We start from the raw sequence: 20000 nt of genomic DNA on the forward strand, positions 1-20000 counted from the left end.
CAGCACTCGCACGTATGCTCTTACTTTCATATTTTTCAGCTGTGTTTGTTTCTGCTCCTGCTTCTTTCCTTGACGGTGTGTGTGTGTTCATGAGTGTGTATCTGAAGTGGACGGCATTTGTACATACGTATCTGGGTTTCTGCTAATACAGAAACTGAAATATCTACAGTGTGGTGTGTTTGCGTGTGAGTGCTAAAGCAAACCAACCTAGTTTTATTGGTGCCATTTCTGAAAATTTCATCTCATTCAGTAACAATAAAAGGAATATAAACGTGGTGAAGTGGAGCTTCCTGACTCATTCTAGTAGCTCTATTTAGTCAGGGTTTATTTTAATGCTCAGAGTAACCTACACAGTGCTGATGTAAGAACAGACCTGTATTCAGACCTCAGATGTAACTTCTAATCAGAAGCCATGTTATGACAATGCATTTTGAGGCTTGTATATACTACTACTGAAACGAACTACACAAATACACCGATCAGGCATAACATTATGACCACCTGCCTAATATTGTGTTGGTCCTCCCCTTTTTGCTGTCAAAACAGCCCTGACCCATGCACTGTGCATTCTGACACCTTTCTATCAGAACCAGCATTAGCTTCTTGAGCAACAGTAGCTCGTTTGATGGATCGTGCCTTCGCTTGCCACGTCCATCAATGAGCCTTGGCCGCCCATGACCCTGTCACCGGTTCACCACCGTTCCTTCCCTGGACCACTTTTGATAGATACTGACCACTGCAGACCAGGGACACTCCACAAGAGCTGCAGTTTTGGAGATGCTCTGATCCAGTGGTCTAGCCATTACAATTCGGCCCTTCAGTCAAACTCGCTCAACTTTGAGGACAAAATGTTCACTTGCTGCCTAATATATCCCACCCACTAACAGGGGCCATGATGAGGAGATCATCAGTGTTATTCACTTCACCTGGCAGTGGTCATAATGTTACAGCTGATTGGTATATTTCTCTATTGATCTTAGTCCACAGATTTTCTAACTCTGGTCTGTCATGGAGAATTAAAGGATGGTGATCTCGGGGCAATTTTCACTCATGTTATATGAATAAAGTTCGGAATTATAGTGCAGTGAGAGATAAAACTAGCAGATGAATGCTTGGTCAGCTTGTCCTTCAATCTATAGGCCTGTAGTAGTAGTTGTTGTTTAGAGAGTGTATGAAATAAGCCAAATTTTTCCCATTCATTTATAAATGTAAAGAGACATTAAAAGCATGACTAAATGGATTATACCCCCCCCCACACACACAGTTAACTATTAGTACCTAGAACAAATGAAATATTATATTATAAATTTTAATGAGCATGAAGCCATATATATATATATATATATATATATATATATATATATATATATATATATATATATATATATATATATATATATATATATATATATGGCTTAATGCTCATTAAAATTTATAATATAATATTTCATTATAGCAATACATCTGCAATATTTTAAACTTGATAGAAAAACTCATGATGAGAGCATCATCTGCTTCTTCAGCACACGTTTTTGGTTGCACTTGTTTTTAAAGCTAAAGGTCTAGACGTTGTTTATAAAAGTCTTATTCTTCTTCTCAAGAAATATTTGTCCACCTAAGAGTTCACACAGGTCATTTATCTGAAAGGCACGACCTGAAAAAGAACACGCTGTATGGTCCACTGTATTTTCTCTGCTCTGTTCAGCTCTACACTATGCATTGTGTATGTGATACTCTACGCAGTGCACATATATAGTGAACAGGATGTCATTTGGGATTCAGCCCAACATTGATTTTATGTGAAGTAGCTTAATGTGTGCATCAGTGTGGGTCTTGAGTGTCCTTTTATGGTTGAGTTTGTGTGTGTGTGTGTGTGTGTGTGTGTGTGCTCCTCATGAGAAAGAGCATGGTTGCTTCTCAGAAGCGATGTCTGGGCGTCTAGTGGTGTAAAGGAGGGCGTAGATCAAACCCCTGTCTGACCTGTGTAGGAAAGAAGAGAATAAAGGTTCGCGAGCGAGTAAATGAGAAAGTGAATGAGTGTAGCCAGACATTCACAATCAATCCTTGTGCACGCGTGGAAGGCCTCGTTTGTCTCCCTTCGTTTTTCTGCCTCTTTCTCCCATTACTTCCAGTTGTTTGTCTGCAAGCGAGAATGTCTCATGCTGCCTTTCTCTTGGGTTTCATCATTCAGGGCTGAGACGGTTCCCCGTCGGCTTTCACCGCCTCACGTCTCAGAGGCTTGTGTTCCTGACCTCTGGAGTGTGACGGAGGGAATAGTTAAGGCTGTGTGCTTACATCCTGAGGTGCAAATTAAAAATACTCTGATATATATATATATGATTTTAGAGAGAGAGAGAGAGAGAGAGAGAGAGAGAGAGACTACATTATGGTAATAAGTGTGTGTGCACTATATAATATTTAAGGCCATAATACTTCATACTACATTCAACATTTTCACCTGAAACAATCATTACATTTCTTACCTATCTGAACACCCACAAGGCCACTTTATTAGGAACATCAGCCAGTTGACCTTCCTGGTGGTCCAGCAACAGGGTCTGTCCCGGGTTCAATTCCGGGGCAGGGAGCTAACCCAGCCATTGAGGAGTTAACTCTCAGTGCTGATCCCAAGCTCGGATAAAATGGGAGGGTTGCGTCAGGAAGGGTATCCAGTGTCAAATCAAAACATGCGGCCCAACAACAGTTGTCTAATTAGCCAGTCATGTGGTAGCAGTGCAATGCATAAAGTTTTCACATCAAACATCAGTCTTTGAGGCGAAAAATGTGATCCAAGTCCTAGTGCCTTTCATCGTTGGCATGACTGTGTAAAGATCTGGGCTTTTTACACACAGCTCATTGACTCTAGAATGGTAGAAAAAGCATTCAGCTATGCAACAGTTCTAAATGCGAGCAGAAAAGCATCTCAGAACACACAACGTCTCAATCCTTGAAGGTTACAGAAGCAGAAGGCCGCATCGGGTTTTACACCTTCAGCTAAGAACAGCGATCTGAGGTTATAGTGAGGACGGGCCTGCAGAGACGGCTCACAGCATAACCCAAATGCCTGCGTTTATAATCCTAAGATAGCCAGATTGAAATCCCTGAGCCACAGGATTATAGCCGTAATATTGATATGTTAGTGATAGTATTGTGTCTGAGGTTAAGAGGATCTTCATTCCCTGTAGCTTAATTTATGCTTTGTATAGTAAAAATGAATGAATATGTTCTATATGTTTGTATTACAAGCTCTGACAGTGAGGTCTAATTTATTTTTCTTCTTTCTTTCTTATCTTAACTTATGAGACGTGACATTCAAAGTATTGCAAATCTTCTATCGAATTTCAACTACAACAACATTTCTGGATGGAGATCTTGCGCATGGTGCATGGGTGTAATGTTTGTTGTAACACTATTATCGTGCCTTCCATCAAAAAAAGTGTGTCTAAAACTCAGAAGTCATGCTGATGAGGAAATTTGTGCTGGTACCTAGTCAGCCTGTTTCAGTGCTTCTGTGTAGAGCGGTGTGGAAATAACCTGAAGTGCTTGATGATGTTCCTCTTCTGCAAACCACAAACTTCAGTATGATAAGCTCACTGAATAGCAGGTACCTGCCTGAAGAGCGTGTGCATGTATGTGTTATCTCTGTATGTGTATGTGTGGGTGTGTTTGGATATACGATAACCCGAGAATATAGCGCAGAGAAGCGATGGAAGGAAGTGATGGAGAGGTTCAGGTCAGCGGACAGGAACCGGATGCCTTTTTTTTGTTAATCTGATAAAGCTACACGAGTTCCTCTGTGTGTGTGTGAGAGAGTCAGACCGAAAGAGATAGAGAGAAAGTTGTGTTTTTAGAACCGAGACATGAGGCTGGTTTTAGACACCCCCTGTTTTTTTTTTTTTCCACAGCCTCTTAAGAGCACGTGTGGTAGAAGAGATGTGCGGCTTGAAGGATGGCCTTTCTCACACATAGCTCTTGAGAGGTCAAACCAATGAAAGCCACCGGGGTTGCCATGATGTTTGCTTGCAGATCGTGTTGGTGAACAGCGATAGGACTTAACTCTTATATTATTTTACCTAGCTCATGGAACCTTCTCTACAGTCCACTTCAAAGCTGACTTTATATTCGTAAAGTCTATCAATGGTGCAATTAGGGCAGTAGAGCAACAGCTCATGGTGAATGAAATTTTGACATTTCAGCTTGGCTTCATCAGCTTGGTGGATACAAACACAGGGATGCAAACACACAACCTTCCATAATCAGTAGCCCAACACCTTAACCACTAAGCTACCACATCCTGACATTACTGTTGCACCAGTGTTTACTACTTGTCTTTGTAACAAGTATCTCACTCTCCTCGCAACAACACTACACAATCATCACACAGGTTTATAATATGACACATTTTCACTATAAAAAAAATGGAAGTGTGACATTCGAATGGTGTGATGGGGGAAAAAAAAAATCCATAGGCGCTCTGTAAACAAGTGGAACAGGAGGCGTGGGGTTGTGTTTTGAGGGAGCTCACAGAATCAGTGTGGCTTGAGATGTTGTGGTGATAACTAATGCACTACGGTACACGAATGACTGAGAAACGCATCCCTAAAAAAATCCTGAATCATCTTGAACATGGATCAATGTAAAAAAAATAAAATAAAATAAAATATAAATAAATAAATAAAAAATAAATAAATACAGAAATAAATAAAAATAAAATAAAAATAAATAAATACAGAAATAAATAAAAAAAAATAATTAAATAAATAAATAAATAAATTTAAACATTTTTGTAATGAAGGCAGGTAGATTTTCACTAATGTTATTTGACTGTTAAATTCACTTCAGTTTTATTTGTATAGAGCTTTTAACATGGAAATTTGATCGCAAAGCAGCTTTTCAGAAAAAAAAAAATAAAATTCAGGATAAATTTTAAATATAAATTTACTCCTAATGAGGAAGTCAGCGGTGACGGTGGCGAGGAAAAAACTCTCTGAGACGATATGAGGAAGAAACCTTGAGAGGAACCGGACTCAAAAGGGAAGCTCATCTGAGTGACACCAGAGAGTGTGATTATAAATCATTTCCCTTCTATAGCTGTATATAGTCCAGTGCAGGAGCTTTTGAGCGGCGTAATAACAGACCTTTCTTTCTGAAGCTTTCAGATGGTCACATGATCTGTACAGTTGCAAGGTTTTTCTGTTTACTGCATGGCCGTTTTCTCTTACATAGATATAAATGCTTGTGTCCGTTCATGGGACGAGCCTCTAGTGCACTTTTAGGAAATGCAAACAAGGCTAAAGTGTTAAAAAACAAAAAACAAAAAAAAACACTGTGTTAATGTGGACTCGGTCTCAAGAGACATCGTACAGAAGTGTTTGGTTGTCTGTGTGCAAAGTATACAGAAGTGTTTGTGTGAGAGAGTATGTGTGAGAGCGTGCTAAGTGAGCAGGAAGACCTCTACCCTACTGCCCACATGCTGCATGGTTTTAGAGACACCAGTAGAAATGTTTTGATCAGAAACCCAGACAGACGTGGGGTGAACAATGCGAAACTGCACCCCGGAGATCAACCCCAGGTCAGGATCGATGGAACCAGAGACCGAAGCTGTGAAGCAGGAACCTTCCGTTCTTTTCCAGCTCCGCTCATTATCATACGAACATCCTGTTAGCTACACAAACATCAGAATTCGGTCTTCCTCGTTGAAGCGCTGTAACCGTCACGCCGCTTGTCACTTCTGTTATTTAACAAGGTCAGGCTTCATGCAAAATGGAGGCTCTTCCAGGAACTGTGCAGTTCTCATTCAGAAGAGTCACATTCTTCTCAGTTCCTCTAAACTTTCCTGTGTCTTGTTGGAAATGTACGTGGACGGCACATGCAGGCAGGGAACAAGTACCGAGATGACCGAAAGGGTCTCAACGGCATGACCTTTGACCTTGAAAGTAATTGCTACATGGTGATGCATGGCATTTGATCAATTCTGTGCGATCGTGTGTGTGTGTGTGTGTGTGTGTGCGCTTCCTTTCAGCTTAACTTTCCTTTTTGCACAGTATGCATTGGGTAATACATTCCCAAAATACATGCACAAAATCCTCTTTCAAAGCACAAGCAGAAGCGCATGGGAGGGGCGAAAAAATATCTGGAGTTTGTACAAGTCTGAATCATTAACATACAGCTATTTAGCTCAGCGTTTGCTGACATAGGCACCTCATCTCCTATCTCTTAACCTCGATCGATAAATCAATCCGTTTTGCACGGATTAGCCTCGTCTAAGGGCCGAAATACCATTTGAATGAACCGAGGGAGGAGGGAAAAAAAGAAGAAGAAGAAGAAGAAGAGCCAGCGGGTGATATGCAGTTAATCTTTAAAAAATGGGAATCAGTATCGCTATGGAAACTGGGCCCAAATAGATGATTCATGCCTATTTTGAATATTTCATCATTGTAAGCGTAACTGATATACAAATTTATATCATGGCTCGCATTAAGCCTCTGAGCAGAGTGGCATTGTGTTTCATGCTGCATTAAGGGGAAAAAACAGTCAAAGAACACAAAGCTGCAGTTCACTTCACATGAGTCAGGAACAGAGAGAGAGAGAGAGAGAGAGAGAGAGAGAGAGAGAGAGAGAGAGAGAATGCCTCGCAGGTTGTACATGCTGCAAGAAATTCAGTCTGCGGAGCTTTAATTCATTAAGGAGGAAATATCACAGGGGGTGTGTGGGTGTGGTGTTGTGGTGTTGTTGCTGTTGATTAAATGTAGACTTAAATCTTCAAATCTTATCACAAACCTTACGATCACTGGGTGATGATTAGGGTTCAGTTCCTGATTCTTTGACCGGAAGATCAGGGGTTCAAGCCCCAGCACTGCCAAGTTGCCACTGTTGGGCCCTTGAGCAAGGCCCTTAACCCTCTGTGCTGTATCATGGCTGACCCTGCACTCTGACCCCAACCTCCAAGGCTGGGATATGCGAAGAAAGAATTTCACTATAATGTATATGTGACAAATAAAGGCTATTTGTTTTTTTCTTCTTTCTTTTTCGATTCCCGCCATAGGGGTTTCTTCTAGGTGTTTTCCGGTTTCCTCCTCCAGTCTAAAAACAGGTTGATTAGCAGCTCTGGTGTGTGTGTATGTGGGTGTGTGATAGACTGTGTATGTTGTATACTGGCTGGTGCCCTGAGAGTCAAGGGATAGACTACAGGTTCCCAGGTATCCCAGTAGGATAAGCGGTGGGCTGGATGGATGGATGGATGGATGGATACATGGATTATGGATTATCACTGTTTATATCGTTTGTTGAAATATTTGTTGCAGTTTGACGGTGCGTTTATTATAGCAGCCGATGTCCTCATGAGGATATAAATATATTGACTTTCGAGAGACATTCGGCTGGCTTTTACATGGAAGTTCAAAAATAATTCAAGCCAAAATAGAGTTCTGTTTAGGGTTAGATTAAGGTGTAGCATTAGGTAAGTGCCTCTGTCTTAAGGATAGTAAGACGAGTGTGTGTGTGTGTGTGTGTGTGTGTGTCTGTGTGGGAGGGAGGGAGGGAGGGATAATTAGCTGTTCAGGATGAGTTGGGTTGAGTCCTTGTCTTGATGGACACAGCAAAGCTTAGCTGAAAGGTAATGTGTATGTATTTCTCTCTCTCTCTCTCTCTCTCTCTCTTTCTCTCTCTCTCCCTCTCTCTCACTGTGTTATGTGGTCTTTTTCTCTCTATTCTATATGCTTTTTCCCTTTCTGTTCTTCTGTGCTATTTCTATTACGTGTGTGTGTATGTGTGTGTATGTGTGCGTGAGCTTGTGTGTGTGCATGTGTGTATTATTTATTGATGTTCCTGGCTTATTCAGTTTTCACCATGGCCTACTTTGTGTGCTCTGACACCCCTTAACGCGCACACACACACACACACACACACACCCCAGCTAGCAGGTATTGTCCATGCAGAGAGCTATAGTGATTAATCAGCTGCTTTTGCATGAGCCTCTGTAGCAGTGACAGACATCATAAGGAAGTCCTGGTGCAGAAAGAGGCAGAGAATGGGGACAGAGGCACTGACCCCTGTTTGTGATGTAAAACTGCCTCCACCTTTTTTATCACCCAGGTGGACTCCAGTGCATAGCACCTCTATGGCACATGTCCTGCCCCTTCCTCTTTTCCACCTGGAAACTAGTTGAGTCGTTGATTCCACCTGATATGAAGGAGTTGATTTATTTTCATTTTCCTTTTTTCGAGCAATAGACATCAAACCACAGGCGTATTTTACTCCTCATTCTATTATATTAATGTTTCTATGGTAACAGCCTACACAGGGACTATGTGTCTGTGTGTGTGTGGGTGGTGGGGTGGGGGGGTATTTTTATTTTTATTTCTTATCTAATTATCTTTAAGTGAGATACAAATCAAGAGGCTGATGAGGGAGCTGCTCTTTATAGCGATAACAAACAATTGTCACATTAAACGTGAGTAAAAAGAGTTTGATGTCATTCTTTGATTAATAATTATTATTTTTATTTTTATTAATTAATAATAATTATCAATAATAATAGCAATTAAATGATAATAATAATAATAATAATAATAATAATAATAATAATAATAATAATAATAATAAATTATTATTATTATTACTATAAATCAATAGACAAGCCTTAGAGAAAGATGTACATTTAGATCCCTAGATCAAGCCTCATTCATCAATCTGTTGTGTGTAATTGTTTATATAAACCAACACACACTTGCAATACAATTCTATGTTCTAATGTTCTTCATACTTGCGTGTGTGTGTATGTGTGTGTGTGTATGTGTGTATGTGTGTGTGTGTGTGTTTATGAATGTCACGAATCATGCGTACATTACTGAGCGCTTACCACAACACAGCTGATTTGCATGTTGTTCTGCCCACAAAACTCCATAAAAGGTCAGCTGTGAACATGAAACAATTGACCAGGGTAAAAAATAGAAGTGGAAGTCATTTTGACTCACTTCTGTGCCAGGAAAATATTTGATAACATATATTATTATTATTAATAATTAATAACAGCAATGGCTTTTAATCTAGCCATGGGGGTCACAGTCCAGTGACTTCTGTGCCGGTCCCAAGTTTTGGGGGATGAAGTTAGGGACGCTAGAATAAGATGGTTTGGAGGGAGAGTGAGTATATTGGTAGGAGAATGTTGGACATGGAGCTGCCAGGCAGGAGGCAAAGAGGAAGGCCAAAGAGGAGGTATATGGATGTAATAAATGAGGATATGAAGCTAGTGGGTGCAAGTGTTGAAGATAGGGATAGGTGGAGAGAGATGATTAGCTGTGGTGACCCCTGAAGGGAAAAGCCAAAAGAAGAACAACAGCTTTTGTTAATTAATTGATTCTTTTTTTTTTTGTCTTAATTTAAAGGGGATTATGTTAGCTCACTTCCTTTATTTTTTTTTATTTTTAAGTTTTTTAATACGTATTAAATGGCACAAAAGTAATAAAAATAAGCAATTTAATGTTTACCTGTGTCTTCCGGATGTGTAACAATGCAGCAATCTTGGCGAAATTTGCATGAGTTAGAATACGAACATTTTTCCAAATGTTTTTGGACTTATCTCAACCCCAGACTTCTTGGTTTTGATGATTTAGGTGTCAATCTTGATAAATAAAGCTCTTAAATGTTTACATGAGTGTCAATCTTGATAAATAAAGCTCTTAAATGTTTACATGAGTGTCAATCTTGATAAATAAAGCTCTTAAATGTTTACATGAGTAAGTCTTCATACGTGTAAATTTGCGTACATTCAGGGGGACAAGTAAGAATATGAAAATTTTTCCAAATTTATTGGATATTCCTAAACGTTAGACTTGGTACATTTTATTTACACATGAACCTGTTTGTATCCAGCTTGATGAATGAGGCTCATAAATGAGGGGAACTAGGTTTAAAACAGGAACTCGTTCTCCTCTGGGTGATTATTAATCATAACACGGATACAGAGAGAGTAGAGAGTAAAAGCGAGTGAATACGAGTCCTGGGATGAGCTCAGGACAGTGTTTATGATTACAGCAGCACCAAATCTACAGGATCCAGTAGATTTTATACAGAAGGAAGTCGACCATAAACTGCATTAATGACTGTTATTACTCATATAGTAATAGGTTCCAAGTTACTCTTATTAATACACATTTTAGCAGAAAGTACAGAAAAGATTTTATACATTATATTTTCATGCAATTTATGAAGCTATTTTAAGTCAAAGGGCTCCAGGTGAGTTAAATCTCACATAAATAATGTCGATCAGCTCCACATCCGTACAGTAACGCTGACCATATGACCACAAGACTAAACAAAATGGAGTTTTTCCACAGGAACATGGTTGTCGTATTCACTTCATGACTAATTTATTACTATAGTTATTCATGTGAAAATCAAATCTCGCCATCCATTCTCTACACCTCTTATCTTACTGGGTTGCAGGGAACCTGGAATATGTCCCAGGAGACTCTATCACAGGTCACACACACACACACACTAACACCAGACAATTTAGAGATTCCATTCAGCCCACAACAAATGTCTTTGGACTGGGGGAGGAAACCAGACTACCCAGATAAAACCCCAGAGGCACAGGGAGAACATGCAAACTCCACACACACACACATACACACACACATACACACACACATTGGAGACAGGAATCAAACCCTGGAGGTGTGAGGGAGACATGCTAACCACCAAGCCACTGTGCACCTAAATTCAACTCCACTGCATGTTTAATCATAAACAGTGTAAATGTCTTTACCACACTAGGGTTTGTGCTATACTTTATATATTTTCTGCGGGATGAGCTGACTTTTGAATACCTTGTCTTTGTCACATATACATTGATGCACAGTGAAATTCTTTCTTCACATATCCCATCCTTGGGGGTTAGGGTCAGAGCGCAGGGTCAGCACAGGGTACAGCGCCCCTGGAGCAGGGTGGGTTGGAGCGGGTGCTCCCTAACAGTAAGTCTAGATAAGAGTCAAGTATGTCGACTTGATCGGGAATGTCCTTAAACGTGAGCGGGTATCCTCATTTCCATCTCCCTACAGAAGATGCATGCATCCAAATGACCAACTGACATGCAGCTCTTTAGTGCAACTGAACATTACATGCTATTGGCTCCCCATGGAGGGTGCATTAACATCTGCTGTAGTACGTCTGCTCTAAACAATACCTCATGCACACCAGCACTTCCGCTTTCACTCAGCTCCGAGGACAATGTGAGGGTGTTTTTTTTTTGCAAGCAGGGTTAAAATGTGCTTCAGACTCACTGATGCTGCCTTTTTGTTTTTTTATTATTAGGTTAATCAAAATGCACAGTTTGCATAAGTCCATGTGCTTTTTAGGATATTTGTAGAATGCCTTCCATTTGCATAATGCACTTTGTATATTCTGTGGTTTGGTATTTAAGCCTGATTCTTTTGTCTTCTTGTGTGTTCGTGTTCCACAGAGCAGTTTCCTGGGCAGTGCTAGCTTCTCCGTAGCTGACCTAATCAAGTCAAAGGACCAGCAGCTTTCTCTCAGCCTAAGGTGAGTCCAAGCAGCTTGCGTTTATTTTACTGTCGCGGTCTCAAAGATTAAACGGGTCTCAAATGAATTTTACGCAAGCTAGGCATGGATCTTTCTAGCTTGCACTCCAAGAATTCTTCCCGCAGCGTGTTTCAGGCTGCGTTCCCGCTCCTCTTTCATCGCTTAGGTACAGTGCACTTTGGCTTGGTACAGTGAGAGATCCCCCGAGGCGTTGCTTGTCAACCGAGCGCTTCTGATCAAAGCAAACAATGATGACTGAAGTTCCTTCAGAGACCCGGCGACATGCTCCTTGTTTGCGTGTCGAGTTATTCTGTCACCATGCAGACGCACCTGAGTAGACAGCTGAAGAGAGAGAGAGAGAGAGAGAGAGAGAGAGAGAGAGAGAGCATCAGCCACGTGTCAAAATTGACTCAGTCAATTAGGGAATGCTGAGGAAGAGAGGGAGATAAAAACTTCAATGCACCTGATGCTAAGAGGAAATGAGCAGATGCTAAGAGCAAAGGCAATCAAATTAAAGGAAAAAAAAAACCCCTGATACAATACAGTAAGCTCTGAAAAAATAAATGAGCTAAACTATGACAACAGTGATAAATTAAACGCTTCTTGTATTGCCTGTTAAGGAAAAATAAGCAGACTTGATGCTAAGGGAGCTAATTTGCAGTGCGGAAGAAAAGGTCTGTTATTAACAGTCAAGTGTTAATTATATTTTTAGAAGCACTTTTATTATCACAAGAAAATTGCACCTATAAAAAAATAATATAAACCAGTTTCTACTATTTTTCCTTTATCGAGCGTCTGCAAAAACGTCACGCTCTTCTCACTGCTCCGGTATATATTTTCGTCCTTGAATTTCAAATGTAGACTGAAAATAACATTGAGCTTTTGAGCCCGCTAAAGATAATACACGCGCAAATGCATTGTATACAGATCCCATACATACCCACCGATAGATAGAGGGCATTTCTCGAAGGCTATCTTAGATATGGAAATGAAATCCCTCAGAATAACACCTTTCCAGGAAGTGGAAACTGGCTCAAACACACACTCACAGATAGGGCTAACGTGAGATTTCAACATTGACACTAATTTTTCCTCCGCTCTGATGTTGAGGAGGCCTCAGTGCCCGAACGTCTCCTCCAACACAATTATCCATCCAGATGGAGAGAGATGCTGCTCTCATAACGTCAATCCCAATCTGTCTCTGTGTCTCCTTCTCCTCCGCCCATTCCCAGCTATTCCCACTCTCTCTCACACTCTCAGTCTCTATCCTGGACTCGATCTCCATCTCGTTTCGCCTTCAGCGGGTTTCTCGCTCATGACCTTCACTGTTCAGATCAGCAATGACTACTCAACAGATGTGTGTGTGTATATTTATACCAATACTTCCTTTCCTTCTTCCTTTATCACTGTCTGTTTGTTTGTTTGTTTGTTTTTGCTTATACCTGCTATGTAGTGTCATATTATCTCTTCTTCTGAACTAGAGGATGAAAGGAAGGAGCAGATCACAGAGATTGTAGTAGCTTAGTGGTTAAGGTGTTTGACTACTTCAGCATGTGTTCAAAAGCTAGGTGATTTTTCGCTAGTTTTTTTGTTGACGTGGCGTGGGCGTGGCGGCTGTAAGCAGTCTATGTAAGCTCTTTGTAAAGCAGCTATACAGCTTATATATACGCTTCGTATTGGTGATATTGGTCATATTTTTGGGGCGGCTGGAACGGATTATCTGCAATACAAACGCAATACAAATTTTAAGAACCTTAAGAACTCGCCTCCAGATCGAATTAAATTGGTACGCCGAGGTTCCAGCGTATGTAAGGAGCTACGGGTAAGATAACTTTCAGTATTGCTCACAGTAGAGAGGTGGAGGTGTTGTTTTACTCACTCTCTTTTCCACAGACAGCTACTGAATGTTAGAATTGTAGTGAGAGGTGGAATGCAAAAGTGTAGCTTGACTCCATTGTTCGTATCAGTCAGGTTTGATTTTTGAGTTGGCGTGGAAGTTGTCAGGTTCCTAATATAAGCACATGTTCAGGTTTGTTCTTTAAACTGCTTTTCTTTTTTGCAATTGAACATGTCTGAGTCATGTCATTATTATATGAAATCTAATGGCAGTGCGGCTGGTGGGTGGTGTGGTGTCTTATTGGGTGTAGTTGCCACCTTGGAGCTTTCTGGGTTCTTCTGGGTTCTCTGGTCTTCTCCAAGAATAAAACCTGCTGATGGGTAAATAGGAGGATTGGAAATTCTGAGTTGTTCTTGGCTGTGTTGGTGTGTGTGTGTGGTGTGTGTGTGTGTGTTTCTCCCTCACAAATAGTCTTCCCACTATAAGCTCTGGAACCACCAGAATCCTAACTGGGGAAAAAACAATGATTGAATGAACAAATGAACGAATGGATGGATGGCTGGATGGATGGATGTATAAACAAATGGATGGATGGATGGATGGATGGATGGATGGATGGATGGGTGGGTGGATGGGTGGATGGATGGATGGATGGATGGATGGATCGATGGATGGATGAATGGACGAATTAATGAATAGATGGATGGATGGACAGACGGACGAATGAATGAATGAATGAATGAATGAATGAATGAATGAATGAAAAAATAGTTACTATCCAATCAAACTAATTTTGGACTTTTGTCCTGAGGCCACACTTAACCAGAGACATACTGTAGCTACAGGACTGTTGTTTGAGGTTTTGAGGGAAACTGCTAAAGGAAAATTTCCACATAAATGAAAATGTTAAAATCTTAAAGGTCAGCCTAGAGGGCATGTCATCAGTTTTCTTACATGTAAGGGCACCCCAGAGGGTATGTTAGTGTGTGTTGCTGAACATAGTGACACCTTTGAGGGCAGGATTTGAAAGGGCACTGTGCTGGCACCTTTGAGGGCACTTTATCATGTTTTATCTACCATAGAGACACCTTAGACCCCAACCCCCCCCCCCCCCCCTTCTCTTTTGTATGCCTCCTAACTGAGTCCACAACCAAGTCCACCAGTGGAAGCTGAGGATGGGGATATGGTAGCTTAGTGGTTAAGGTGCCGGCCCACTGATCAGAAGGTTGTGAGTTTGAATACAAGGTCCACTAAGCTGTTACTTCTGGGTTCCCGAGCAAGTCCCTAAACCCTCAATTATATAAAATGGACGTCGCTGATGTTTTAAAGGGCGTCTGATGTTTGAGAGGACATGATGTTAATTTTTTTTATTACATTTCTTGGGGTAATTTGTCATTTTTGCTCAAACACTTTACTAAAGATGTTCAGTTATCACCTGCGTATGGTAATGAAGCTTTGTTTAACTGGTAAGATTGATCTAGCAGGCCGAATGCAATGCAAACACTTTAACACTATAGCTGTCTCATCATATTGAAGTGTAATGAGGTCCTCCTTGGGTCCACCCTGGGTCCCTGGAAGTCACTAGAATTGCCTGTACACTTAAACCTTATGCCTTTATGTTCACATGAACTTGTGTTTTCAGCATAGGTGAATGTTTTTCAGGTATAACGTGGTGTTTTCTTTGAGAATTCAGTTCACTCATTCAGTTGCAAATAACCACAACAGTAGCTCTGCTTCCTGCCCTGTTTCACACAACACCAGCTCCTGTCACCTTATTTCTTTTCTATTGACATCTATTTGTATATAAGTGTGTATGTGTGTTAATCATATTCCTGGCTTATAACCAAGCTCCTATATAAAGGGTGTGATTCCTGAGCCTTGACTCGTGGTTTGCCCCACCATTTGCAGCAGAGTACACTCCATCCTGTTGTTTTGTTTTGTTTTTTTTGCACCAAATGATGCATTTTAGTTGATGACTGGTGTTACATATGATCAAGTGATGAGGGGATTTTGGGAAATTACTGCAGCTTTGGCCTGCAGCCAATAAGCCAATTGGATGCCAGAAGGCATATTTGCTGGTGATGACTGTGATTGGTGCTAAATCAGAGTTTGTGTTTTGGCTTTGATTTAAAAAACTCTATCATCAGCACTGACGAATTTCCTTCAGACAAACCCTACCTCATCCGTTCTGTTTATCTCTAGCATCCTGCCATGTAAAAGAATATAAAACACTGCAGTTGTAGCTGTGTAATAAGAAGCGATTCCTGAAGAGTTGATCACCTGAATATAGCGGAGTCTTCTATCTTCCGCTAATGTGTGCTAATCTGTCACGTGAAGTGAAATGAATGTGTTTTATAGCCGTGTCTTATGATGTGAATCATTTTTTTCACATCAACTTGTGCCATAAGTTATACAGAGCAGCGTGCTTTAGTGCATTATGTATTATCATCTGTGACTTTTTTCTTTTTTCTTATTAAATATCTGTAGTGGAAATATAAAAATCCCATTAATGTGCTTAAGGAGGAAGAATTGCTGAAGTTATTGCTTGGCCTAGATTCTGTTTCATCCCCCCTCTCTCTCTCTTTCTCTCTCTCTCTCTCACCCCTTCTCACTCTTTGTCTCCTTCTATCTATTTTATCTCCTTCTTCTATCTCCTCCTCTCTCTACACCCCCCTTCTCTCTCTCCCCTTCTCACTCTTCATCTCCTATCTATTTTATCTCCTCCTTCTCTCTCTCTCTCTCTCTCTCTCACACACACACACCCTTCTCTCTCCCCCCTTCTCACTCTTTCTCTCCTTCTATCTCCTCCTTCTCTCCCCCTCTCTCTCTCTCTCTCTCTCTCACTCTCACTCTCCCCTTTTCTTCATCACTTCCCTTCTCTGTTTCTCTCTCACCCTGTTCTCTTTCTCCCCTTCTCACTCTTTCTCTCCTTCTATCTCCTCCTTCTATCTCTTGCCCTCTCTCTGTCTGTCTCTCTCTCCTCCTTCTATCTCTTCCTCTCTCTACTTCTACCCCCCCCCACACTCTTTCACTTTATGTCACGAAAATATAGGCCAACACAGAGAAAGCAGTAGTTCCTTTAAATCTGTTGTCGTATCATGCAGAAATGCTTTTCCCTTTGTACTTTTTTTTTGACCGCATTACAGACGTCTGGATGCTCAGACAGTAGAGATACAGTGGCACTCGGATCGATGCAGCCTTCCATCACAGGCATGATTTGACGACTGCTCTCTAGCAATGAGTCACGCTCTTCTGTCTGAGAAAATATTCTGCAAGCTTGAAAGCCACGGCTGTGTACTTTCACTAATAGCATCGCTCTCTCGCTCTCGTATTCGCCGTCTCCGTCCTAAATCATACACGGATTTTATGAGCATCGGCAAACCGTACGAGTTGCACCGGCGTACAAATGCATCAGCTTTAGTCTAGAGCGAGTATCGACTTCAGAGACGACGTTCATACAGAAGCACCGGCTTTAAATATACACTAGAACTGCAGTGAAATCCAGAGCTAGATCCAAATCTCTACCACCTGCTTTAAGAGACGGTGAAAAATAAGGCAGAGGTGCTTTAGCTGATTCTCGTCCCACATGTTTCAGGCTGGACTCCAGGGATCATGATGTAATACCTAAGAGCAGCAGTTTTTTCTGGACTACTACTGCTGCAACTTTTTGTTGTCGTAGTTTAAATCACATCCACTCTTAGGCAAGATGCTGTAATTCGGTCCAGAGATACTGGAACTTTACTTCCCTCCTTCTCTAAGTAGTTCTAACATCAGACACATATTTCAGGTTCTTATTCATTCATTCATTTATTTATTTATTTAGGCACCAGCATTTTAATTACAGGGTCTTTTAGATGGATGGATGGATGGATGGATGGATGGATAGCAAAATGGATGGCCAGGTGCATAGATGGATGAATGGAAAATGGATGGAGGGATGGATGGATGGATGGCAGAATGAATAAATAAATGGATTGGTGGATTGACATATGCCTGGAGGGATAAATGGGTGAATAGATGGAAAGGTGGATGGATAGATGGATCGATGGATAGCATGATGGTTCACCGGGTGGGTGGGTGGGTGGATGGATGGATGGATGGATAGCAAGATAGATAGACAGATGAATGGATGGATGGATAACCAGTTGGATAGATGGATGGATGGATGGATGGATGGATGGATAGTGAGATGGGCAGGAAGATGGATGGCCTGGTGGACACATTGTATATGGACAATAAGTGGATGGATGTTAAGGGTGATGGATGGATGGATGGATGGATGGATGCATGGAGAGAACTGGATGGATAGATGGATGGATGGATGGATGGATGGATGGATGAATAATATCCACACTACTATTTGTTAGTGTGCAGCCATGTAAAGATTGGCATTATGACTTACCACAGAAATGAGCTTTTATTTATTCATTATTTTTAAATGAACACCTGTTTAAGTAAATGAAATGCTCATTTCAAGTCATAAGGTAAGCCCACAGTGTCGACCGCCTACAGCTCACAGGTTCATATTATTACTCTGTCCATATGGCAGGATCATTTCTGTGGCTAAGAGAGTAATAATAACCACGCAGACTCTGTTTACAATTTACATTTCCTGTTTAACTGCTCATAAGACAAGCCGTAAAGCCGGTCTGTGTGAACGTCACCTCTGTGCTTACTCACTCTGCTAAACACATCGCGTTTTAGTGAAATTTTCACACTACGCTTGCTAACAAGATGGCTCATTTATATGCCTCTGCAGCAGCATTTGGGAAAAAAAAACTTTAGTGCTTATTTGATTGATTCTTATGATTCGTGTGAATCCTTCAGCCTGTTTCATGTGAATCATTCGACCCGATTCATGTGAATCATTTGGCCTGATTCGTGTGAATCATTTATCCTTATTCGTGTGAATCATTTGACCTGATTCATGAGAATCATTTGGCCTGATTTGTGTGAATCATTTGACCTGATTCATGTGAATCATTTGACATGATTCATGACTCACTTTACTTCAGAACCTCTCAAAATTTCATCATGTCAGTGTCCAAATGCTGTATAGTAACATCAAATTAAATGTCAGGAAATACAAAACAGAAACATGCATTCATTTTAATAAGGTAAAGTAGAAGCTCACACTTCAATCATTACACCAAAAGCTCTGACAGAATCTCAGTAGCTTCATCTGCTGGATGAATCAGCCAGATATAGCTGGATCTGAAGAAAGCGCACAATACAAGGACTCAGATCCTTATCGAGCTGCTCGGAGCACTCACCTGGGATCAGTTGCACCGTCTCGCTAATTATTTATGAGGATCCGTGAAGCAAAGATGGACTCTATATCAGTGCTGTCACTTTAAGAAATGTCATACAGAGCATCTGATGCCATTTGAGAGAAATCTAGGATCCTGTGTCAACCTTCACACCGCTCGGATCTCACAATCATTTCTTTATGCTGTTTTTTTATTGTGGTCTGTATCAGACACTAGTCTGACCTCTGACTTTGTAAGGCGAAGTTTTGTATTGTGAGACGAATTTTCCCAAAAGAAATAACGTAAATGCAGATAGTCCGTTCCCAAAAATATGACCGATATTCCCTATATTAAGCGTATGTAAACTGTATGGCTGCTTACAAAGAACTGACCCAAGCAAAGCATTCCATGTCAAGGGTCCTCACAGGAAGTCGTGCCACCAAGCTTGGGCTAAAAATAGAACAGACCATCCACTCCACCAATCTGTCCACAAAAAAACACCCAAAAAATCACCTAGATTTGAACTCATGATGAAGGCAACGTTGGTATCGTGGGTTGACTCTTTTTTTCCCTCTTTTAAACGGCTTCTGGATGTACGTGGAACTTCAGTTCAGTTCGGTTCATTCGTATGCTAATACATTTACATTTCTAGCATTTGGCAGACCCTTATCCAGAGTGACTTACATTTTAGCTTATTTTATACAACTGAGCAATTGAAGGTTAAGGGCCTTGCTCAGGGGCCCAGCAGTGGTAACTTGGTGGACCTGGGATTCAAACTCACAACCTTCTGATCAGTATTCCAACACATTCGTAAGGGAGGGCATTTGAGGTTCTACCGTTTTTCGGATAATGAACAGATATTAATCTTCTGAATGGAGGGAAATGTCTCTGAGGCAGTTTTGCTAGGTATCTTCAGTCTTTAAGAACATTTGCTGAGTCCAGCACCGTTTATGAGAAATGTTCTAGGAATTCCCTGACCTGCAGTGGAGGATAAGGAACGGTGTGAAATCAGCAAGAGTAGAGCTGTGTGTAGAAATGTTCCGAACCAAGCTAATCTGACCGAATCTCAAGCCAACCTGCCGAGTTTAACCTCGAATTTGTGCGTCTCTTTCCTCCTCTTTATCGAACGGGAAAACCTAGCACCCTGATTACTGATTTGCTGTCTGCTCTTTTGGCACCGAACAACCAAAACCACTCATCATTCTCAGTGTGTGTCCTCTCAGTGAACTCCAGATACAGCTCGCGGAGATTAGCATACAGGTTTTTGCATTCAAGTAATAATAATTAACAATAATTTCTGCAAATTTTTCATTATTTTTGGAATGTGATAAATGGGAACTGAACTGAAATGTGTTAATAATCCATACGCG

The 20000-nt window shown here is 40.9% G+C and overlaps 1 protein-coding gene across 13 annotated transcripts in view; it reads left to right on the forward strand.

Moving 5' to 3' along the window:
* The window catches only part of inpp4b (inositol polyphosphate-4-phosphatase type II B), a 256046-nt gene that overhangs the window by 90915 nt on the left and 145131 nt on the right, over positions 1–20000 (forward strand). For all 13 annotated transcript variants that reach the window (XM_058386150.1, XM_058386137.1, XM_058386138.1 and 10 more), the window contains one exon: positions 11465–11544. In XM_058386150.1, the coding sequence (XP_058242133.1) occupies positions 11465–11544 (80 nt within the window). The remainder of the gene's footprint in view (positions 1–11464; positions 11545–20000) is intronic.

Source organism: Hemibagrus wyckioides, linkage group LG03 (assembly GCF_019097595.1).
Source record: "Hemibagrus wyckioides isolate EC202008001 linkage group LG03, SWU_Hwy_1.0, whole genome shotgun sequence".
Taxonomy (NCBI): domain Eukaryota; kingdom Metazoa; phylum Chordata; class Actinopteri; order Siluriformes; family Bagridae; genus Hemibagrus; species Hemibagrus wyckioides.